The 23,620-nt window shown below is 55.0% G+C and overlaps 1 protein-coding gene across 12 annotated transcripts; it reads right to left on the bottom strand.

The window, feature by feature from the left end:
* Positions 1 to 7,692: 7,692 nt before the first annotated feature.
* LOC138101368 (thyroid hormone receptor alpha-like) lies at positions 7,693 to 23,478 on the bottom strand. 12 transcript variants are annotated; one of them, XM_068999166.1, is made up of 7 exons: positions 21,361 to 21,918; positions 20,061 to 20,122; positions 18,054 to 18,353; positions 17,497 to 17,673; positions 15,754 to 15,881; positions 14,170 to 14,272; positions 7,693 to 13,290 (listed from the first exon to the last, which is right to left on the bottom strand). In XM_068999166.1, the coding sequence occupies exons 1-7, from the start codon at positions 21,411 to 21,413 to the stop codon at positions 13,280 to 13,282; spliced, it is 834 nt and encodes a 277-aa protein (XP_068855267.1). In that variant the 5' UTR covers positions 21,414 to 21,918; the 3' UTR covers positions 7,693 to 13,279. The 12 variants fall into 12 exon arrangements, 11 of the variants coding, with proteins under 11 accessions (XP_068855267.1, XP_068855266.1, XP_068855270.1 ...); XM_068999161.1 differs by lacking the exons at positions 7,693 to 13,290; positions 14,170 to 14,272 and adding exons at positions 14,452 to 15,493; positions 23,375 to 23,478 and having other exon boundaries at positions 21,361 to 21,554; XM_068999163.1 differs by lacking the exons at positions 7,693 to 13,290; positions 14,170 to 14,272 and adding an exon at positions 14,452 to 15,493 and having other exon boundaries at positions 18,054 to 18,183; positions 18,253 to 18,353.
* Between the last annotated feature and the right edge of the window lie 142 nt (positions 23,479 to 23,620).

Here is a 23,620-nt window from a genome sequence, read left to right as displayed (position 1 = left end):
TGGATCGCAGGAAATCACGGAGAGAAACCCCTCCAAAACCTGACAGAGAAAAACAACAGGAGATGCAGGAAGACACATCCCTCATTTGCACGTCCGGAGTGCTTTTCTAAAGACTTCCCTGCATCTGGATGCTCTTTGCACTTGGCTTTCTTTACAAGAATGCATTTGCTGCTAAACACGTCTCAGGCCCTTATTTGATCAGGATAAGGTCGGATGCAGATGAAGACTCACACAGGGAATAGCCAGGGAGATGCAGGGCCTGGGAACATCAAGGACGGAGAAGAGAAGGAACAGGGATTGTTTTTCTTGTTTAGAGCCAGCAGTGCTGTGAGCTTGGAGAACACACGGCACCACAGGGATCCAGGGCAGGAGCGGGATAACTCCGGGATAAGGGGAATCTGCTCCCACTCCAGGGCTGTGCCAGTGAAGGAGGGGAAGTTTTAGTGCCTTCATGGCACACAAAAACCAAACCCAGCACCACCGAGCTGGACTTTCGTGAACTGCAACACAAAGCGGCCCCTGGCCTTTGGGGGAACACAACCTCACCGAGTCACGGAGCCAGGGGATGACACTTGGGAATGAGCCTTGCGGCCTGCAGCCAAATCAGATGAGGGAGCCACAGGAGCTGTGGGGTTTCCTGCTCTTCCTGCAACGCCATCAGTCCAGACCAGGAGACCTTTCCTGGAACAGATCTTCCCTGTAAAAGGGAGCAACACCAAAGCTCAAGCCCTCATTTAGAGACCCTTGGAAAAGCAAAGGTGAGAGGGGATTACCTGGAGCCCCAGGGGACTGAGGTGAAGGGGATGAAGAAGCAGACAGCAAACTGCTTCCACTGCTTCTCACTCCAGCAAGGGGAACTTCCCTGGAATTTCACGTCCAGCGTCTCTCCCAAGCCCCACCGGCGAACCCACACGTACTCCAGGACTGATCTCCTTTGTACTTCCAGCAGCACAGACCCACCGGGAGGAACTGCAATCCAAGGACACACATCAGCAACCGCCTTCCCGCTTGGCGCTCTCTCCACATTTTTCCCTTTCCAGTGGATGCAGGTGCCACCCCCCAGAGGCAGGAAAACTGCCTTGCAATCCAGTACAAAACCTGCCTGGGAAGCCCAGGATGCCCGGAGCCAGCAGCCATTTCTCCTGGAGCTCAAGCTGACAGGCATTTGAAGCCTGCTGGGCCTCACAGCTGCTTTTCTGCCAGGGGCATTCCCATCTCTTATTTTTTAGCCCAAATAAAGGTTTGCAAAGCTGAGTTTTGTGAGAAGTGCTTCATATTTGGATTATTCTTAACTTGGGAGTTTCCCTTGGCACCAAAATCAGGGGGTAAACCCAACATGGCCTCAAAGGGCCATAAGATCCCAGATATCCAATCCCCAGTTCCCTCAGCATTGGTTCATTAAAGCTTTTCAGGGGTAATTTAGCAAACTTCAGGGTTTGGTGACTTCACCATCAAAGCAACACGAAACCTGTGCAAAAGGAACTTAACTAAAGCTGGCTAAACGCTGCCCAGACCTGGCAGAAAGCGCTTCCCACACCTCTCCTGGAATTCTCTTTCCCAGCCCTTCCAGCTTCGGAAGGCTTCTGTGGGAGCCTCAAGTCGTGGTGCAGCTCAGAACCTGCACGTACCTAAAGCAGCCCCACGGGAACACGAAGCTTCCCTCGGGCATTTCGTTTCTTTACCCCAAACATTCTTCCCACTCAGCCACAATCTAGAAAGGAAAGAAAGGAAAAGAAGGAAGACCAATTAATTCTGACATAAGGAGTCTTGACTATTCCAACACACTGCCAGGTGAAAAAACATCCCTGCCAGGCTAACAAATCCCCCTGATACTGTCTCCATTCTGTATCAATTATTTAAACGCTGTATTAAGGAGCGTAAGGACACAATGCTTGGAATTCTCAAAAATGGCTCAGCTTGGCTACTCCAAGCACTTTCTCACCCGGGGAGCTGAGCTGTCACACATTTAAACGCCACATTTGATCCAAATCCCATAGAAATCTGATATTGTTTGGCTCCTGAGCTTTCCCAAAAGCTGTGCAGTCAAGCCTGGAAATCCTCACTGAAGCTTTGCCATGTCACATCGGGATTTACCCTTGGGAAAACGCCACTCTCAGCACTTGGGTTTCAAGAGGTTGCACCCAATGTTACAGACACAGAATTCCTGTGGGGTTTGGCATTTCCTGCACCTCCAAACACGTGAAAAGAAGGAAGTGCAGAGTCCCGAGGCTCCATTATTGCCATTCTCCTCACATCCCTTTCCTCAGCTGCACGTGGCTTTGTGCCTCCTCTGAAGGGCTGGAAAGGAATTTGGGAACCCCCCTCAGCTTCTTCGGTTTTCAGCTTTTTCTCTGAGCCGGCCCAAAAGGCAAACAGGAAAAAAAAAACCCCAGAAGTGCACAAAATCCCAGCCCCTCCCAAGATGCAGCTCCTCACACCAAACCTTGGGAGAATCCCTGGTGCTTCCAACACCGCTGCAATCCCACCTGGAGCTGAGCTTACAAGGTGCTCTGCCTAATCCACATCCAAGCCTGGATAGCCCAAAGCCTGCAAGAAAAGAGGAGGCAAAGTGAAGGGGAGAGGGGGGGAAAAAACGGAGTTTTAGGTTTTTCCCCTGTTTGCAACAGGATTGAAGGGCAGGATGGAGAGGTTTTGTGGAAAAGAAGTACCAAAGGCTGCTTCATTCCCAGCAATTAGTGCTGCTCAATCCAAGAGGCCCAATCCACCAGGTTTAAACAGGAGCGGCCGACAGGATGGGTTATGACACAGATCTGTGAAGCTGGAGCCTTCTTCCTTCTCCCGGGCTCTCCCAGAAATTCTCCATGTCCGGACATGCTCCCGCTCTCCCCGCTGGGGAGGACGGACTTGGATAGCCCGGGTGACTGGTGAGCCTAAAACAATAAGTGATGCAGTGATCCAAGTGTTTTTCACAAGGAAATGACATATTCTCTGGACCTGGGATAACCCATATCCCATGGCCTTCTCCAGGAAGAGTCCCAGCTGGATATGGTCTCCCGGAAAGGATTCCATAGGGGCTCACCTTTTGCTTGGAGCTCGGCTGAATTCCTCAGCAATGCCAGGGAATGTGGCCATTGGAGGCTTTGAGCAGATTAGGCTCATTTGCCTTTTTAGGTTTTGTTACCGTCTCTCAGACTTCCCACTGGATTGTGGTCTCCAAGGAACATGTAAATCCCATTGGATTCCTGCTCTTTGGATATTTTTTGTACCATTCCTGTACAAAACGAGGCCCCCTGTTCGGATGCTTTTCCCCACCGTTCCCCAGCAGTTTTATCTGCCAGTGCATTCCCTGTGTTGGTTGGGCTCTTCCCAGATCTCTGAGCTCCTTCACAAGGCAGGAGATCCATTTGGCCCAGGAACCGAACCCTCCCGAGGAATTGTCTGATGCCATCTCCACATTTCACAGCTGATCCTTGTGCTCAAAGGATCCCTCTTTCTTCCCTCCAGCCAATTCCAAGCCTCGCTGCCCCCAGCCGGGAACAGTCCCCAGGCCGATCCCTGCAGTCTTCCCTGCCAGGATCCTGCTCAGGAATCCAGGGGCTACAAATTGAAGAATTAATTCTTCCCACCCCTGCCCAGTTCTAATTCCAAAGGATTTGGTGTCTGCCTTACCCGGCTGGAGCCTGCTTCCAACTCTGCTCTTGCTACTTTCCATTTCCCAGGAATTCCACCAACGGAGCGACAGCGTTTTCCACCTCCTCCTCCAGCATTCCCTCTGTTGCGTTCGGGTGCTGGAAGGATATCAAAACCAGGGCCTCACTATCAGGAATTATATCCCCGGATTTGTTCCTTTCCAAATGTCACCTCTTCCCAACAAAGCACTGGCCATCCAAGGAATTCTAGAGAGCGATGTGCTGACCACTGCTTACTCCTCTGGAATGTCAGAACTTGGAAAAGTGGGCAGCTGGAGCTTTTCCTGGGGGTACCCCATGAAGTGTATTTTACCTAAGTGCCCCTGCCCATGCCTTTGTCTGTATCCACCAAAAATCCACCTGTTCATTCCCCAGCTGGTCCTCCCTCTTTTCCTGGATCCAACAGAATTTTAACAGGTGAATATTCCCCTCTGGAAGAGCACCTTGCATTCCAAACCTAAGAACAAACAAATCATTCCCTTGGACCTTCCTTATTAGAATTCCACTGAGAAAGGTGGATGCAAAATGATCCTCTCCTGGCCCCTGCTGAATTCCTGGAGCAGGGATTCTTTCCCTCTTTCCCCCCCACGGTGACCACCCTGCCCTGCCCCCTTTTCAGGCTTTGTTCCACAGCTCTTGTCTCCAACTCTTGCATCCTTTCCCTCACTCCAGGAGCTCCCAGCAGTTCCACACCCTCTTTTCTCCCATCCTGATCCTTTCTCCAAGAACAGAGCTCTGCATTTCAATTCCCTTCGCTTTTCTCCGACAATTCCCACCAACCCAGACCTAAAGCTGACACAAGGAACACTCAGTGCCCACAAATGCAAATCCAGACCTGGCCATGCCTAAACCAGCAAGTCTGAACACACAATCCTGCACCATCTGCATTAATTCAAACCTAACAATTAGGACACACTGAAGACTTCAACATTCCCAAGAAACATCCTGTTGCCTTCAACTCCCTGGGGTTTTTGCTTTGAACTCATACGGATTAGGGGATCAAGGGATTTCCCTGAAAAAAACCTGTGTGGTGCATGCTGGAATCTCCGATCCCGTGAATCCAGGGAGTGTTAAAAGCTTAAGTCCAACCTGGCCCACCATAAATTTTTGCCAACTATCCCCCAAATGATCAGGTTAACAGAACCCTGCTCTGGTGCTGCGTTTTTAGTATTGGAAAGCCAGGAATTACTTTATTCCCAGAGCGAGGCTCTGGATATGGGCTTGGGGAGAACAAGACCTTACCAACTTACAGAGCCAGGGGATGACGTTTGGGAACAATCCTGGGCTGCCTGGCAGCAATTCATTGTACCTCTTGTCACCCACGAACACCTTCACCCACTCCTCCAGGAGCCCGGGCCAGCGGCTCTGCTTCTCTTGGAGCACGAGGCATTCCCCTGCCCACTGCAGGGACCTGCAAACCATTCCGGAGTCAGCTCCGAGCCAGGGACGGGGCAACACCCCGTCCCACGGCTCCAGCGGCTCGGGCCCTCGGTAATTCCGGATCTGAGCCTCGTAATCCCTGCAGGGAAGAGGCCGGCTCAGGCCGGGATCGCAGAGGGTGGGAAGCGCCCGGGGTGGGCGGAGGCTCTGCCACCCCCACGGCCGCGGCATCCGCACAGCTCCGGGGGACGGGGCCCGCCCCGATGCCGCTCCCCGTCCCGTTATGCCGTTCCCCCGCTCCCCATCCCGTTCTCCCGCTCCTCGCTCACCGCCCGGGCCCGTCCATGCCCGCCTGTCCCCCGCCGACCGCGCCTGCCCACTCAAACTGGCCACGGCAGCCGCGCCACGCCTCCCCATTGGCCAGCCCTCGGCCCGCCCCCGCCTTCCTATTGGCCGCTGGCCCCGTCAATCACGCGGGAAACCCCGCCGCCCGCAGGCACCGCTCCCACGGCGGCCGCTACACGGCGGCCCGGGCGCATCCCCAGGGGAAAAGGAGGCACAAAAGGAGCAATTGGGAATTAAAAGGGTAAGGAAGGCTGCGCAGCGCCCGCGGCGCCCCGACAACGAGGAGCAGCCCCCACTCCTCTCCCCATCTTCTTTTCCCACCTCCAAGCCCTGCCCAGCACTGAGGGAAATCTGACAGAGGATTCATGAAGAGCCCTCGCTGAGAGCAGTCATCGCCCCAGGCCTTCAGGCTTGGCAAGATTCTGTAGTGAATGGACCCAAATTCAATTCCCAAATCTCAATCTCTGACGAGTCCTGTTAGAAAGACAGCGGACAGTCCATCAGAACACGGAATTAAAAGGCTGCACAAGGAATAACAGAAGCTTTCCCAGGAACAGCACAAGTTCCTTTTCTCTCTCACCGGTCCGGGGCCGTGAGACCGAACCTTGGGCCCCAGGAGACAGGAGAGGTGTTATCAACACTCGAACCTCCAAAGCGTTGTTATTGCTCAGAGAGCTGCGCCGGCACTGAGCTACTCCCATGCGCCTGCACGGCTTTGGGGAGGGGCAAGACCACGTCCCACTCCTGCCTGGAGAAATTTCAACGCCCTAAAAAGTCATTTCCCTTCTCTCTCTCTGACCCAGGGCCAAAGCAGCTGTGTAGAACAACCCGGGGGATTTATGGGAGGGTGACTCTCTCAGGAAAGACCCCAGACCCTGAGGAAACAAACCCACCCCAAATTTCCAGCTGAAAACACGCTGCTTCCTGAACAGCAGCGCACAAAACTCTCTATAGCCAGACAGGAGACGACAAACCAGAAAAAGCCAAAAGATGTGCTCTGCTTGCATGCACTCTCTGACTGGTAATTCCAAAGGAAATTCCCCACAGATCGTAAGCAGTCACCTACAATTTGTCCTCTGCATTCATGACTGCCTTGGCTTTCTGTAGAAGTGTGTCAAACATCCATGCAGGCGTCAGGGCCTGGGCTGGCTCGTTTATGGCTCTTCCTGACAGGCCCAGGCCAAACCCAAGCACCCCCCTCACTGCTCCAGCCCCACTTTCAGGGAAATATTGACACGGCTTAGAAATACTCTCCTTCCCTGCAACTCACTCCCTCCCTGCGCATCCCCGGAGAGGATTTACTCCGCTCTTTGTTCCCGACAGCACCTCTCCAGCGCAAATCCCACTTCACACAGACACAGACCTAAGGCAATGGTTCCAGCAGCAGCTGCAAGCCCCAACTCCCTGTCTCCTGCACAGCTCATCCAAGCACTCCCAGCAATCTCACCTCGGCCCAGAGACTCTCTGTCCGCAGAGGGATACACAACCCGATGGCACGCAGCTCTGGCACCACATTCCCTCTTCCCTTCTCCCTTTTTCCAGCACACCAGGCTGCTGGAAACAGCATTCCCTAGGCAGTTCATCCCAACACAGAGAAGAGGAGCCTGTGACTTACCCACACCATGGGCAGGACAAGGGGGGCCCTAGCTGGCAGGGACAGGTTCTTCTAGCACAGAGGTTTCTGAGCCCAAAAAGGAGCCTTACTTTGGCTTCCCTGACTTATTCAGCAGCCTTTTAGAAACACGTGGCAGGGAGGGAAGCTGCTTTTCCTGCCACCATTCAGCTGCCAAAACCAGTAACCCCTCCACAGTGCTGCTGCAGCCTTGCCTGGCCCTGGGGCCATAGAGCAGGAGCCTTGTGGGCATGAACCTGCCCTTGATGCATCCCCTGAGCAAAACCCACTAGTGAAAGGTGGTGAGAGCAACCAGCAGGGGTGGTAAGCAAATCTGTGAGCCCTTAGGAGAGGCCTGTGCCATCAGAAATGTAGAATGGTGTCTTTCAGTCGAAAGGGTCATACAGTGTTCATCTAATCCAGTTGCCTCACCAAACACGCTGACATACAAAATAATAAGCAGAAACCTTATTTCTGGTATTTCCTCACTTCTAAGTCTCAGAACTTGCAACTAAACCTACTCAATCTGTAAATTTGCATATGTCATTGATTAGATTATTTGTAATCTTTCTCACTGCTGAAGGGTTAACATGGTGTCCTTATATCCTGATGCTTATAAATAATTAAAGACACAGCAGAATTCTTCACTAAAATCTACCATAGTCTTTTCCAGAACTGATTTCTAATCCTTTCCAAGACAGCTGCACAAGTTAATATTAAAAAAAAAGTGCTGAACCATATTTCACAACTTGCCAGCTGCCTGCCAGGGCAGAGGGGTGCATGGTTCTGGCAGGGAGGGCACAGCCTCAGCACCAGCCTGCTTGGAGAACCTCCTCTGCTCAGTGCCAGTGCCTCAAGCAGCAGTGCCTCAGGAAGGAGCATTCCCAGCCCATCCAAAAGGACATAGGGATTTACTGGTCTGGCCACGGGGAGGGGGTGAGTGCTGCAAGGGGGAGGCTCTTGCACAAGTCTGGAGTGGGCAAAGAAGGCACAACTGAGAAGGAATGGCCACCTCAGCCCCTCTCCTTCATTACAGCTCTGCACCTTCCCCTACCTGTAGGTCATAGGGAGAGGTGACAATGGGCACTGAGGGAATCAGTTGGCTGAGCAAGCTGGCGGGCAGAAGGTCCAAGAAGCTGACTTGTAAAAAAAACCAAAACCTAGAAAGGTTAATCGTGATTAACCACATATCAGAAATGCCTTCCTCTCTAATGGTAAAGCCACTGACACACTTTTTCTCCTCTTGCTTTGTCATTTATCTCGTAAATCAACCCATCTGCTTTCAAACCAAACGTGCCAAGTAAATATGAAGATTATTAGGAAGCCTTTTTATTTCCCTAGAGCCAATTAAACAGCTGGAGGTTACATTTTTTTAATATTGCCAAGCTGTTACCAGGCGTAACAAAAGGCAGTTGGCTGCACACACAGCCCCGCAAGGTTTCACCGGGCTGATGCAGCAAAATCAAGGAACTTGTGCCTTGCACCCAGCTGCAAATGCCGGAGACGCACCGCTGATTTTATGGCAGCTGTCACACCAGAAGAGCTGATCCTCCCAGACAGTGGAAGTACACAATTAGGTCACATTAAACATCGAGAAAATGCCACAGCAGTTCCCCATGCCAACTACAAGTGAGTGACACTGGAAAACAGTTCCTAGCTGGCAAGAACCATCCCAGCATCAGTGCATAATTTCTGCTAAAAGTTTACAGATGAAGTCTGAGGGTGCAGAAGCGTGAGCAATCACCCAAACAGAGGGATTCATAACGCTTTCCCACAAGGCAGAGAAGTGAGACAGGCAAGCACCAAAGACTGGTTTATCCCCCCTGGGAAGCCACCGCTACCTCCTGTTCACAGAAACAGAGGGGCTGGCTACAGCATTCCTTCAGGAGGGTTTCCTTTAGGGCCAGAATAACAAGATGAAGCAGTGATGCTCACAGCAGAAGCTTCAGACTTGTGAAGGCTTTTTTTCCACGTACAACACCAAGCTCCTAGCCTTACCACAGGAGCAAAAGTATTTGCAGTGTCCTTACCATTGCACCCACACACTACAAAGTACGTCCTTGGCCAGAGGTGGACTAGCGAGAAAAGCACAGCCCACTCTGCTTACAGAAAGCCTTTTTGCATCCTGTCAGCACCACCTACATTCAGCTTAGTCCAGTCTTGCAAACCTGAAATCAAAGGTAGTTATGAAAGGTAGCTGTTGTCACAGGTAACAGACATTCTGTTGCACAATATTTGGTGCTCGCCACAAATTGCACTGAAACAACTTCTATGCCATTGCCACAACAGTGGTAATTATTTAAAACATGAATAAAAGGGCTCTGTACAGGAGGGCAATGCTGCATGGGGAGAGAACACACCACACCATGTAAACTTCAACACTGTGAGAAGTGTCAGTCTATGTCTTTTTACTCCCATATACTCCCATGTATCTTGAAACTACTTGTGGAGTCTACTGATTACAAAAGCATGGTAATTTTGCCTGTGATCAAAGACATAGCAATGATGCAGCAGCAAGCAGTGCACCTCAGGGAAATGTTACACAGTTTTTGGGATGGTAAGTGGGCAGCACAGCTTTCTCAGCACATGAATTAACACCTCAATTCTTTAAAAGTTTCCATTTTACCAGTTTCTTCACCAGGCTTTTTCAGTAGAAGCACTAGTTGTCACGATCAGCAGTCCTGCTGCAGTATCTCCTCTGCACGCATCCTCACAGAGCACCCCCATGCTTCGCTCCCAAACACAAGAGCAAGGCTATTCTTTACACTTTTAGGTCAGCCCTTTAGCACAGGCCAGGAGCAGCATCTCCTCCCAAAAGCAGCTGTCAGAAAGGCAGAGGCAGATATGCATGCAGGAAGTAACCTCCTGAGGTACTGCTGCTGCACTGCCCATGACCAGGGGCTGAGAGCAAAGCCATGCACCAGCACATGCTAAGAAGCAAGCTGAGGGCTTACAGGAAACAACCAACCTCCAAGATATTTTGAATTGTGAAACAATTTAAGCTACAGCCCAGAACAAAGACATCAAAGTTATGACACCCTCCTAAATCAGATTTAGTCTGGTCTGTCATGGCACAAGATTACAATGTCACACTTTCACAGAATGGTTAAAGATTGGAAAGGGACCACTGGAGGTCACCTAGCTCCCAGACATGCAAGGGTCCCCCAAAGCAGGTTGTTGAGGATTGTGTCCAGATACCTTCTGAAAACCTCCAAAGAGGGAGACTCCACAACTTCTCTAGGCAATCTGTTCCAGTGCTTGGTCATCCACACAGTAAAGTTCTTGCTCATGTACATCAGTTTCTGCCCGCTGCCTTTTGTACTATTGTTGGGCAAAACCCAACCAGAGCCTGGCTCCATCCTCTTGGCACTCTCCCTTCAGATACTGATAGACTTTGATGAGGTTCCCCTCTCTGGCGTCTCTTCTTGAGGCTGACCAGGGACAGCACCCTCAGCCTTTCCTCATACATGAGATTCACCTTAATCATCTTTGTTACTCTAAGCTGGACCCTCTCCAGAGGCTCCATGTCTCGCCTGTCCTGAGGAGCCCAGAACTGCACACAGCACTCCAGATGTGGCCTCCCCAGGGCCGAGCGAAGGTGTGGGGTCCGTCCCTCCCGGGGAGGCTCCGGCGGCCTGCGTGAGGGCCGGGCAGGAGCGGGGCGCGCCGGCTGCTCCCTCGCGGGGCCGCGCTGGGCTCGCAGCGCTGCGGCTGCCGGGCCCTCGCTCCCGGCAGGGCCCGGCCTGGGCCCCACCGCCCGTGCGGGAGCACCGGCCGCCAGACCCGCCTCCCGGGACACAGCCCCGCTCCCGCCCGACCCCTGCCCCGCTTACAACACCTCGAGCCATAAGTGACAGCTGGGCTTCGCAGGACCGAGCGCGATGGAAAAAGGGAATCCAGCTGAAATACACATGGCCTCACACTCCCAAGCTGTAGGGTGGTCTGATGAGAGCAAGAGCTCATCAAGACAGGTCCAGCCTAACCTGGGGGAGACCTGGGACAGAGGAGCTTGAATGTCCCATACCTGGGAAAGCAACAAAAAGCCTTAACCAAAAATTATTTAATTCATTTATATTCAGCATTAAGTTCTCCTCCCTACCTCCCCATGCCCTCCCCACGACCCCAGCCAGCCTGGGTTTTGTAGAGTAATTTTAGGGCTCCGTGTTTCTGACCAGATCTCATCTACTGTGACATCTGAAAGAGCCCAGTGAGTGGAAGGCTCCAGCCCACAGATAGCCAAGAAAATCTAAGATTTCCTTGCTGCTCATGCAGTTTTCTCAGACTGTTTGTCAAAAGTTATTGGTGGCTATTTTTTAAATGAAAGGAGTAGAGAGAAAATAGCTTTGCGGCATATTGGGCTAGCAGATTGTTCAGACTCTGTACAGGGACAATAAAGCTTTTAGGATCCTTTGATTGACATATATAATGAATGTAGCTGTCAAACTTTTGTGCAGCAATTTTATTTTGTATTGGCAAGCTATTTCACTGGCCAGGGTTTTGCATAAAAGGAATAATTCACATTGTTGTGGTGCTGCTATTTACAGAGCCTAGAGGACAGTGGCATCACTACAATATAAATATTAATATTCAAATTTCTTTTGAAATACATAATTCTGTATGCAACCTATCCTACGTGCACATCTTCACACAGGGAGAAAGGCATTGTTCTGCAGAGAGAAGGGGGCCTGGAGCCGCTGGGGGTTGTTATTCATTCACTGATTCATTCTGTAGCCTTTGAAAAGCCACTTAGTTACTCTGCACTTTAATGTTTCTCTCTGTGGAGCAGAGAACAAAGCCTCAACACAAACTGCCATCACTGTTACCAGTCAGAGTGGCAGAGGTCACAGAGCCAGCATGGGGTCAAGGGGCTGCTCTGAGCAGCCCGTGTGTGCACAAAGCCCAGGACAGCTGTGCTCTTCTCAAACAGCTGCTTTCTCCTGCCGAAGCAGCGGCAGGATCAGCTTGGGCTACCTAAGACAGCAGTTGCTGCTTGCCCACTACCTTTCTTTGATCATGAACAATAACTTGCCAAGAAATCACTAGCCTCAGAGAAAACAGGCAGAAAGCAAACGAGAGGGCAAAGCAAAACATAAAGGAGAGAGGGGGAAAAAAAAATCCATATAAACAAGGATGACTCTCACACTCTATTTGCTATGCAGTCAAGCCCACAAGTGGGTTGTGTATCTGAAGGTGGAAATACAAAGACATGTCCTGTTCCCTGGGGAAAGGTAAGCAACTTCTCAAATTATCTTTAGAGGCTGTTATTAGCCTTGCACTAGCACTGACATACCCTGTGCCCAAAGCCACAGCATGCACACACTGTATCCATAAAAAGAGATATTCACAGCTCATAGAAGTGCTCATAGAAGTGCTGTGCAGCTCATAGAAGTGCTGTGCCCGTGCTCTGGTACCAGTATCATTTAAAACAAAACAAAAAAAAAGTTTGAGTAGCAAGTGAGCGCATGGAAAGGACTTGAACGGCAAGAATTTGGAAAGAGCATGGGAATCCAGCTTGGGGTGCTGAGGTCAATGGGCACACAATTTTTTAAGAGTGTACCAGGTTTGTTTGTTCAGTCATTCCTATATTCATTTTCAATTCCAGAGACAGGAGCTTCATGTCTAGCCCCAAAATAACAGCATTGTCTGAGACAAAGCCAACTTGGTAAGGGGTACCAGAGCTTTTCCCAGCCCATTTATGTAATAAAGCATTATATACAACTGTTGGAAAACATACCAGTTTAAAAATTTTTTATATATGACTTTGGCCAGGTTTGCTCATCTTTGCCTCAGGGAAAGGGAACTGAAGCTTCTTTCCAGGGCATTGTTTCTCTAGGTGAGGCCTGATGGGTTTAGCATTTCAAAAGACTAGGAGTAGCCCCAATAAGATAAAGCCATTGAGGGAACATCACCAGAACAGATGTCAGCGGCCATCTAAGAACATCTACCCCTGAAGATCTAATTAACATCAGAAGCGAAGAAACACAGATCTAATAGGAGACCAGATACTAGGAACTACACAACTTGAGACCAATGAACACTGATCCAATTCGTTTCTATGAGTTTTGACTGTAAAAAAGATCTGAAAATTCTAGTAAAGGTCATGTGTCATGGAATGATTCTCTCGGCACACCCGGGCTATGTGTGGATGAGATGATTTCTGTGCTACATCCTGGCCAGAGAATAAAGTAGTGCCTTGACTCTCTAACATTAAAAATGTTGCTGGAGGCTTTTTTGTTTTTCCTGCAGTTTCGGTGACACAACCAGGAAGCAGAACAGGAGCTTTATGGCCCTGTTACTTGGGTCCTAAAATACAGAGAAAGAAGACAGGGCAGAGAGCAAAGAAGAAAAACAGAGCTTTGTCCTCATTCACATCATAGCCCTGTAAGGCTTTGACCAAAAGATATAACTGTATAGTGAAACATCTATGGGGGACTCTCTTGTCTGGCACAGAGGGGTTCTGCAGATGGACTTCCAGGGCGGGGAAAGAGTACCAAGTCGGCAACACAAATTACTTCAGGCCAAACTCCAATACATAACTATAGATTCCATAGATACATCCAGCCTTAAGCCCAGAAGCAATACAGGTGGGGAGAACGGAGCCTGGGTGATTTAAACTACGTGTTTAAGCAGTTCAAGGTAACTGGAAGTAGCGCTGGTGCCTCTGGGTTTCTCTGTTCGTTATTTAAGGTGAACATAAAAACACAGAGTGCAGGAGCCCAAGGATGTTCCTCACTGGCTTCAAGCTGGCAGTTTCCTAAAAGCAGTGCTTGTTGCTTTCCTTGGTTTGCCGACCAGCAGTGCCACCTCCCCTCCCTGCTGCCATGGAGCTCAGCCTTCCCCAGTGTTAACAAAATGGCACGTTACTCTACTTGGCCAGATTTTAGCTCTGAGAATTTCATTCTGAACAGTTCAGCATCTGCTTTAGCCAAAACAGTTCCACTATTTCCAGGAATATTATTAAAGGAAAAATAGACTGCTTGGCACATGTTACATAAATTCAGGCAACCTTTTACATGAGGATCTCTAGCTTCAGAAGGGAAATTTTGAAATCTGGCAGAGAGGTGACCTTTGTGGTAGAAATGTGTCTATCCCTATTAAAACCTACCTAACTTTGGCCAGATTATAGAGCAGGGAAATACTGCAGTTAAGGGCGCAGTAAAGAGTTCTGAGAATTGCACTTACTTGCTGTTTCTGCTGTGGGCAAGAGGTCCCTTATCTCCTGCAGAGCTGCAGCTTGTGCTCCCCCACTACCTTGGCCAGTTATGGCTGCACAGGTCCTCCATGGCTGGATGACGAAATTACAGAGCCAAGGGTGAGCAGAGAGACCAGCATTCCATCTGACGTCTACATACATTCCCGTAACTTTCTGATACAGGACAGCCCCATCTGTCACACAGCCCAGGTTCAACGGCAGCATCGCGAGTGCTGCGCAGGCACGAGGGCACTGCAGAAAACAAACTGTGACCAAAAAAGTCAGGGCAATTACAATACATAGATGCACAGCTGGAAGAATTAATGTCAAGCAGACAATGGCATTACAGACGTCCCCTAACAATGAGGGCTTGAATCTGCTGTCTCAGTAAAACTCTCTAAATTAGGTTTGTGTGCAGCATACGGAGAGTTTCTGAAAGAAATATAAATATAGGCCATCATTCTGCAAAGCTTCACAAACCCAAACCCTTGCATTCAGGTGCCATCTCACTGACTTTGCTGCAAAATCAAGGCCATTCACGTTAAAAGCACAGACAAGAACATCTGCTCAAACTGAACTTGTAGAAAAAAGCCCCAGTCCTAGGTAAGGCAGAACACACGTGTTTTAATTTTTAAAGTCACTATGACACAGAGACTTGTTAAGAAATGCACGTGCTTTTAGATGTATAGGGCTGCTGGAAGGAAAGGCTGAAGTTTTTTTACAAATGCCTGTAGCTCATAGGTTAAGACTACCATCAGACCGATATCCTTCAACACTCCAACTTCAATACCAAAATTGTAAGAACCTCCTGCATTCCATTCCCTAGTACGGTAACAAGACAAAGTCCTCACCCACCCTGGATCGTCCAAACAATAGAATACAAGGTTGAAACGAGCCTTGTGGTTTGAGGGGCACCTTCTGCCCAAAAAGCCCAACTGTGCATCCAGATAAAAATGAACACCACAAATAGAGAGTACAAAAACCACGGAACACCGCTTCCAGCAGGCGCCCTCGTCGGTATTTAAAGGCGTGGCTCAGGCAATAGCAACAAAGCCCCGAGGCAAAAAGCCTGGGAGGTCGGGGTTGGGTTTTTTTCCATTCAAGCCACACGTGTTCCCCAGCGCCCATTACCGGGACTCGCTCCGGGCTGGCGCCGTTCCACGGTGCGAGGGGACCGGAGAAGCCACGCGACCCACGGCACCGGCGGCACTCGGTGCCCGGGGGCGGCCCCGCGCCGGGAGAGCCCCGCCCGCCCCCGGCACCTGGACAGCTCATCCTCTGCACCTGACACACTGGGGCACCGGGCTTTCCTTCCTATGGATAACAGGGGAGAACGAGGGGGGGAAAGGATGATGGACAGATGAGGGGGAGAGGGGGAAGAGAGGGGAGTCGGGTTGGGGAGCAGGGAGAAAGGAGGGCTGGGGGGATCGGGGATGCACAGGGGAGCTGGGAGAGAGGGTGGGAGGCACTGGGGAGAGGGTAGGAGGGAGGCTGGGAGAGAAAGGGAGAGTGTGGGGGAGAGAGAAAGAAACTGGGGGGGTCTCTGCTTTCCTACCCCCCCGCAGATCCATCACCTTCATCAGCAGCTTGGGCCAGAAGCGGGGAATGTTGTGTTTGCGGTAGTTGATATAGTGCTCAAAGGCCAGCAGATACATCTCCTGGCACTTCTCAATCTTCTCGACACAGATCAGCCCCGTCAGGTCTGCGGGAATCAGGGAATCATCAGGGGATTGTGGAATCATGGAATGGTTTGGGTGGGAAGGGACCTTAAAGCTCACTCAGTTCCACCCCCCTGCCATGGCGGGGACACCTTCCACTATTCCAGGGTGCTCCAAGCCCTGTCCAACCTGGCCTTGGACACTTCCAGGGATGGAGCAGCCACAGCTTCTCTGGGCAGCCTGTGCCAGGGCCTCAGCACCCTCACAGGGAGGAATTTCTTCCCAATACCCCATCACAATCTCCCCTTTTCAGTTTAAACCTCTCCTTGTCCTGGCACTCATTGCCCATGGAAGAGTCCCTCTCCCAATCCCATACCTGCAGGGATTCTCCCTCCCACAGGGCTGAGTGTCCCATGCACCCCCTGGGTGTTGGGGTGCCCACCCCACAGACCCACGTCAGCCTGGCAGGGGGCCCCAGGGCACCAAGGGGACCTGTGCTCCTGGGTACCAGGGATTGGGGTGCCCACCTCATGCTCCTGGGACCCCTCCCAGCCTGGCACAGCTGCCTGAAGCTCTGGGAATTGGGGTGCCCACTCCAAACCCCCCCAAAATCCAGGGGGGGCACGGTTTCCCACCCAACACACCCTGAAGATGTTGTGAGGCTCTGGCATCAGGGTGCCCACCCAACACACCCCCAAGACAGTCAGGACTCTGGGCATTAGGGTGCACACCCAGTGCACTTCCACGTGCTGGGGGTTGTGGGCAAGGGGGTGCCAACACAACAATCCCCGTGCACAGCCTCTGGGCATGGGGTGCCCTCCCAATTCCCCCTGAAGCTGCTGGGGATCTCTGGCATCAGGGCGCCCACCCAACACCTCCCCAGGACAGTGAGAACTCTGGGCATTGGGGTGCCCACCCAACACCCAACCCTGATTCCTCTGGCATGGGCTACCCACCCCATTCCCCCACTACTGGTGTGCACGCACACCTGAGGACATGAGCAGCACAGCCTGGAGCAGGGCCACCTCGGTGTCATCCAGGTTGAAGGCAGAGAGGGACTTGCCACGGTGGCATTGGGGAACGTGGTGTGGCCGTGTCACCCCTGGGACCCCCACAGCAGATGGGTCATTGGGGGGGTGTGGTGTGACTGTGTCCCCCGTAATGGACAGTGGGGTTTGGGGGTGCAGTGTGACCGTGTCCCACTCTGGGACCCCCACGGTGGACAGTGGCAGGGGGTGCAGTGTGACCCTGTCCCCCCTCCCTGAGACACCCCGGGGGGTGTGATGTGACCCTGCCCCCCCTCTGGGGCCTCCATGTCACCGGGGAACACTCGTGGCAGGGCCAGTGCAGCAGCCAGAAGAGGAAGCTGCGTGACAGGGCCAGTGACAGGGCCAATGGCAGGGCCAGGGCCACCCGCGGGCACAGCTGTCCCCTTTGGTCACTGCTCACCCCTGAACCCTTTAGGGGTGACCAGCTCAAGGACACTGGGCAATGTCCCAACCCCCCTCGACTGCCCAAGGACACCGGTGACATCCCAAACCCTGGCACTGCCACCATGTGTGTGCTGAGTGTGTGAGTGCTCAGCAGATCCTGGCTAGGGCTGGGGGCCAGGGTGGGGGACCGAGATGGTGACAGAGTCCCTCCACTGCATCCCCTCACCAGGAATTTCCGCTTCTGCTTCCAGTGGCTGCCCTGGGCATTGGTGCTGCGGTGGGCTTCTGTCACAAGGCGGATCAGCTCCCACTCCTCGGCGCTGGGGCGATGCTGCAGGGACTTGATCATCTCCTCCTTCTGCTGCCACTCCCGGTTCTCCTCGATCAGCTTCCGCTTGGCTACCTGCTTCGAGTCATCCAGCACCACTGCCGGACCCCCAGCATCAGCCAGGATCCCCCCACATCAGCCAGGACCCCCCATCCATGCATCCCACAGCTGCAGCATAGCACCCCATGGTGACCCCCCCCAGCCTCCTCCTGTGGCTGCTCTGGGCATCCCAAATTGCCCCATAGCACCAGGACCCCAACCCACCTCCCAAAAGCCCCCCACTATCATCTGGGATGCCCCCCAGTCAGCTAGGACCCCCCATTCATGCATTCTACCCCACTGCTGCATCACATACCAGCCCAGTCCTGCAGCTACTCCGGGTACCCCAATGTGCCCCAGGGTGTCGGGACCCCAACCTGCCCCCCAGCCGAGCCCCCCCACGCCCCCCAACTCACAGTCCATGGCCATGCCCACGGAGATGCACTTCTTGAAGCAGCAGAGCTGGCACTGGTTGCGGGTGATCTTGTCGATGACACAGGAGTAGGTGGGGTGCAGGTTCTTCTGGATGGTCCGACGGAAAAATCCCTGGGGAGGGCATGGGGGAGTGACCCAGTGAGCACTGCTGAGCCCCCCTAGCCCCCTGCCCCAAGTCACCTTGCAGCCCTCACAGGCGATGCAGCGGTAGTGGTAGCTGGCGGCCTTGTCCCCGCACACCACGCACTGTTCATCTTTGTCCAGGTAACTAGGGATGTACCCTGCGGGGACCCCCAGGTCAGGGACCCCCAGGGCACCCCAGAGCAGGGACCCCCGCAGCGGGGACTCATGGGGTGCTCCATGACAGGGATTCCCATGACAGGGACCCTCAGGGCACCCCAAGTCAAGGACCCCTGAACACCCTGTAGCAGGGACCTTCCCACACACCCCACATCAGGGATCCTCCAGGAATCCTGAGTCAGGGACCCCCTTGCATGCCTCACATCAGGGACACCCCACACACCCCATGCCAGGGACCCCCAGTAAGCCCTCCCCTCCCTGTGCCTCAGTTTCCCCTCTGTCTGCACCCACTGTCTGCCCCACCACTACCCCTGCCCTGGCACGGGAAGGGTTAACACTGGGGGTGTGGGGGGGGGTGCCTGAGCCCCCCACGCCAATAAAGCCCCCATTATCCCATTATCTGGCCGGGAACCGGCAGCGGGGGGGGTCCCTGTCCCCCTGGCACACAGAGACCCACTGTCCCTGTCATTGTCCGTGGTCCCCCCGCCTGGCAGGCCAGGAACCAGCCCCCCACCAGAGTCCCCCCAGCCTCCCCACCACCGACTGCTCAGGGAAACTGAGGCACAGATTGCCCATGATGCATGGGGCGGTCCCCAGCACCCTGGGCCCCTCATGTCCCTCCCGGGAGCCCACCCTTGTGTTTTGGGGGGGCTGGAATTGGGGATCCCCGAAGGGTGAGAGGGATGGGAAAGGGACCGGATGCCTGGGTCCCCCCTGCATGGAGCACCTGTAACTCAGGGGAGTGTCCCCAGCACCCCAGGACCGCCGCACCCACCCGGGATCCCACAAACCCAGGCGTGGGCACCCCTCGAGCCCACTCTGGCGCTCTGCAGGTGCCGGATGCGGGGGTCCCTGGGTGCTCCCTCCCTCCGGGAGCGGGGCGGGTGCAGGGGATGGGCGGGAGCTGGACGCTTGGGTTCCCCCCTGGCCCCCCATCGGGTCCCGCCGGCACCGGCTGCTCCCCGCCGGGAATGGGGCAGGGCGGGGGGCAGTGCCCGCAGGGCCCCCCTTATCGCCCACCCCAGGGCGCTGCCGCCCCAATGGCGGCACCCCGACCCACGAGGCGCCGAGGGGGATGTGGGGGACTGGGACCCCAGCAGACCCTGCAGGGATGTGGGGTGCAGGGGGGGACATGGGAGTGGGGTATCCATGGGACTCTGGGGTGCCTGGGGGACATGGGGACCTTGGGGTGTCTGCCAGGGACATGGGGTGTCCACGGGACCCTGGCGTTCCTGGGGTGCTCACAGGGGATAAGGGGTGTCCGTGGGACTCCAGGGGACCCGGTCGAGACATGAGGCGTCCGTGGGACCCTGGGGTACCTGCATGGACACAGGAATCTTGGGGTGACCATGGGGGACAAGGGATGTCCATTGACTTTGGGGGACCCAGGTCATACATGGGGTGGCCAGGGGACCCTGGCAAGGACTTGGGGCCCCCAGGGTGCCTGCCAGGGACATGGGGTGTCCGTGGCACCCTGACTTGCCTGAAGAGACTTGGGGACCCCAAGATGTCCACAAGGAACACGAAGGGTATCCGGGGTCCCTGGTAAGGACTCGAGGCCCCTACAATGCTCACACGGAGTGCCTGCAGAACCCGGCGAGCACATGAGGTACTCGGGGGACCCGGGGGTGCCCAGCAGGGCCATGGGGTGCCCGGGGGGGTTCGGGGGGTGCCGTGGGTCCCCGTACCTGACATGCTGCTCTTCACCAAACATTGGCTGCTCTTTCTTTTGCGCTTCCCATCCAGCCACCTACGGGAGGGGGGTGACAGGCTGAGAGGGTGCCCACGGATTCCCGCTGCACCCCCCCAAACTTCCAACAGCTCCCCCAAAACCCCCCTCGAACCCCCTTCTCTGCTGGGAAATGGGCAGCCCCCACCCGGGGGTCCCAGTGCAGCGATGTCACAGGTGGGGTCCAGCCCGGGGGTGCGGGATGGGGGGGGTAGGAGAGGGCCCTGGGGACCCCCCCCACCCAGAACACCCCTGTCGGGACCCCCCCCCTCCGGGACACGACACCGCCCTGGGGGGGCTGGGACCGAGCGGGGGAAGGGAAGGGAAGGGAAGGGAAGGGAAGGGAAGGGAAGGGAAGGAAAAGGGTGGGGGAGGGGCTCCTTCCCAGTCAAAGACAAAATGTCCTTTTGGCTGAGCGGAGAAGTGACGTCATCGGGGCTCAGCCAATGGCGGGCGGCGGGGGTCCGCGCGCGCCCGTCCCCGCGGGGGGGGCCCGGGGCCGCGGGGATCGGCACCTGCGGGGGGGGAGCCCCGGGGACCCCGCATCCCCCGGGGCCGCTCCAGCCCAAGGGGACCCCGGGCCGCCACCCCCCACCGGGGGCCCGAAATAGTCCCGGGGGGGGGTGGAGGGTGAGGGGAGGGGGCGGCTGGGAGAGGCACGAGTGGGGGGACACCATGGCGGGGCACGAGTGGGGGCATGTGGGCGTGGGGACACAGGGACACCAGGGGATGGACCTAGCCGGTGACATGTGGGGGGCAGGGGGACACGCAGGACATGGGCACGTGTGGGGATACCCAGAACGTGACATAGGGACACTTGCGGACATGTGGGGTACAGCGGGGCTGGGGGACACCTGGGGTACGGGGATGTACAGGACATGGGGACACCCAGGTTCGGAACATGAGTGGGGACACATGGGGTGGACGGGGACATGGGCACAGGAACAAAAAGGGCACCCAGGACACAGGGACACACGAGGCATGGACATATACACAACCACACAGGGACACATGGGGACACAGGGGGTACCCAGGGCACGGACACATACGTGACCACGCAGGGATGCATGAAGGCACACTGGGCACGACGACGCAAGAGACACAGTGGGCACTGGGACATGGAGACACTTGGGGACACACACGGCATTCGGACACAGAGGGCACAGCCAGGTATGGGCCACACAGGGATGTGCTGGGACACGCCAGGCGTGGTGCCACACGTGTCCGCCGCATGTCCCCGTGCTGGGGTGGGAGCTCACCGGGTGTCCTCTGGCTCCAACAGCGGGTCCAGGGTGCTGGGCTTCTGTTCCATTCACTGCAATTCCATCAAGGAGCGCTCAGCACCGACCGAGGGGGCTCCGGCGCCACGCGGGGGGCCACGGCTGGGGGGCCACGCCGCGCACCCCATGGTGCCCCTCAGTGCTCAGCACCGCGCAGCATCCCGGGCTGGATCCTGCGGGACAGGGGGGTCAGCCCAGACCAGCCGTGGGGGACACAGAGGGGACACCCAGGGAGGGGTGTGAAGCCATAAGGGACCCCCAGGAGCTGTGGCCACCGGGGAGGACTGGGTGTGAGCATGCAAGAAGGGAGGGAAGGAGGAGTATAAGGGCAGGAGAAAGAGGGGGAGCGGGGGCCTCACCTGGGCCACGCCCGGGGAGGCCGGCCCGGCCGCAACCTCCCCAGGCTCTAAGGGAGCAAATGGCGGCAGGGGGCGAATTCCGGGGCTTCAAACACCTCGGCCCCACGCACCTGAGCCGGGCCCGGGACCGCCCCAGAGCCCCGGCCCCGCCCGGCCCCGGGGCCCGCCCTGCCCGGCACGGGGGCGGCTCCATCGCTCGGGGCCCCGCCCCTCTCTCCCGGGCCGGACCCGCCCCGCGCACCGGGGCCGCTCCCGGGACCGGGGCTCCGGGTCCTGCCGGCGGCCGCTGCGGGTCCCGGGCGGCGCCGCCTCTTCCCCGGCGGGATTGGGGCTGGCATCGGGACCGGGAGGAGCCGCTCCGGGACGGGCGCTGGGGCCGAGCCCGGCGCTGCCGCTCCTGCTCCGGCCGGCTCTCCGCGGGGAGCCGGGGCTGTGCCAGCGCCCGGGCAGCCCCGGGATCCCGAGCCGGGCCCGACGCGCCGGGCCGGGCTCCGCTCAGCCCTGAGCCCCTCCCGGAGCCCGCCTTGGGCCCCACGACGCGGCCCCGGGCTCTGCCGCCAGCCCCGGACGCGGCGCTGAGTCGCTGCTCCCGAGCTCTGCGTGAGGCCGGGGAGCCCGGCTTCGGGCTGTGCCTAAGGCAGGACTCGGAGCTCAGGGACACAGACTCGCCCTAGCCCGAAAAGCCCGCTTTGAGCATCAAAACACAGCCCTTGTGCTTTAATTCAGGTCCAGCAAAATGCAGCACTTCAGTTTCTCTTTGTGAGCCCAAACACACAGGACTGGCTCTCTTCCTCAAGCCCTGAAAACAGGATTTAGTCACTGTTTCGGAGTCCCAGCACTGGCCGTACCAACCTGCTCTCAGGACTCTGTAGATAGAGAAATGCTGCTAGGAAGGATTTTCTTGCTATTTTCTAAGTCTGTGAGAGACTGCACAAAATCCCAGCCCCTCCCAAGCTGCAGCTCCTCACACCAAACCTCGGGGGAATCCCTGGTGCTTCCAACACTGCTGCAACCCCACCTGGAGCTGAGCTTCCAAGGTGTCTAATCCACATGCAAGCCTGGATAGTCCAAAACCTGCAGGAAAAGAGGAGGCAAAATGAAAAGGAAAGGGGGGGAAAAAACCCAGAGTTTTGGGTTTTCCCCGCGTTTGCAACAGGATTGAAGGGCAGGATAGAGAGGTAAAGAAGTACCAAAGGCTGCAGTATTTCAGGTGATTCCGAAGGGAGAACCCATTAGTTACAATAGCATTAGTAAAGGCAAACATCTCCTATTCCCTCATTTTAAGGGGTTCAGTTGAAGCAAACTCCCCTTTTTCAGCATTTTAAGGGTTTAAATCCACACTTCTACCCATGCCCTGGCATCAAATCTCTCACAAGGGAGCGAGCCCAGTACATATATAACCTAATGCTGCCCAAGAGTCCATTACTTTTCTTGTTCTTATTCATGACACTTATGGCCCTAACTAGAAGCCCCAGCAGGAGCTACACCATTTATACTACTACTATTCTTCTCTTGCCTACTTAGTTGCCTACAGCATACTACCCAGGAATGACTAATGAACAATTACACATGTTAACAAGGAATTACCCAACTCACCTGCCTATGCTGCTGAGACAAGAAGCTTCTTCTCTTACCTGTTATCTACTCTTTTGGCAGGTGTGGCTGTAGTAAAAAAAGAAGGCACCTACAGAGCCCCTTACTCCCCTGGAATTTAAGTCAGAGCAGCCAAACAGCTACAACTCCTCCCAGTGCTTTTATCCCTGATGGTAAAATTGCCTCCTCCCTTTTCCCGGGCATTGTGGGAACGAGAGGCGGGCCTGGCCAGGGGTATATTAACCCCAGTCCTGGGTAAAAGAGGCCCATTTCCTCTGTGGGGTTAG

The sequence above is a fragment of the Aphelocoma coerulescens genome, unplaced genomic scaffold (assembly GCF_041296385.1).
Source record: "Aphelocoma coerulescens isolate FSJ_1873_10779 unplaced genomic scaffold, UR_Acoe_1.0 HiC_scaffold_255, whole genome shotgun sequence".
Lineage (NCBI taxonomy): Eukaryota > Metazoa > Chordata > Aves > Passeriformes > Corvidae > Aphelocoma > Aphelocoma coerulescens.
The sequence above is the reverse complement of the archived record's forward strand: the minus strand, read 5'-3'. Positions and strand labels throughout refer to the sequence as shown.

Bases quoted from the DNA above. Each gene is read 5' to 3' on its own strand.
- LOC138101368 (XM_068999161.1), bottom strand. From the start codon at position 21,413: ATGGAACAGAAGCCCAGCACCCTGGACCCGCTGTTGGAGCCAGAGGAC. The intron at 15,882-17,496 runs GTGAGGGGATGC...TGATTCCCGCAG, and splicing joins AGCAGAAGCGGAAATTCCTG to ACCTGACGGGGCTGATCTGT. The intron at 15,494-15,753 runs GTGATGGATCTG...TGTTATCCATAG, and splicing joins GGCCCAAGCTGCTGATGAAG to GAAGGAAAGCCCGGTGCCCC.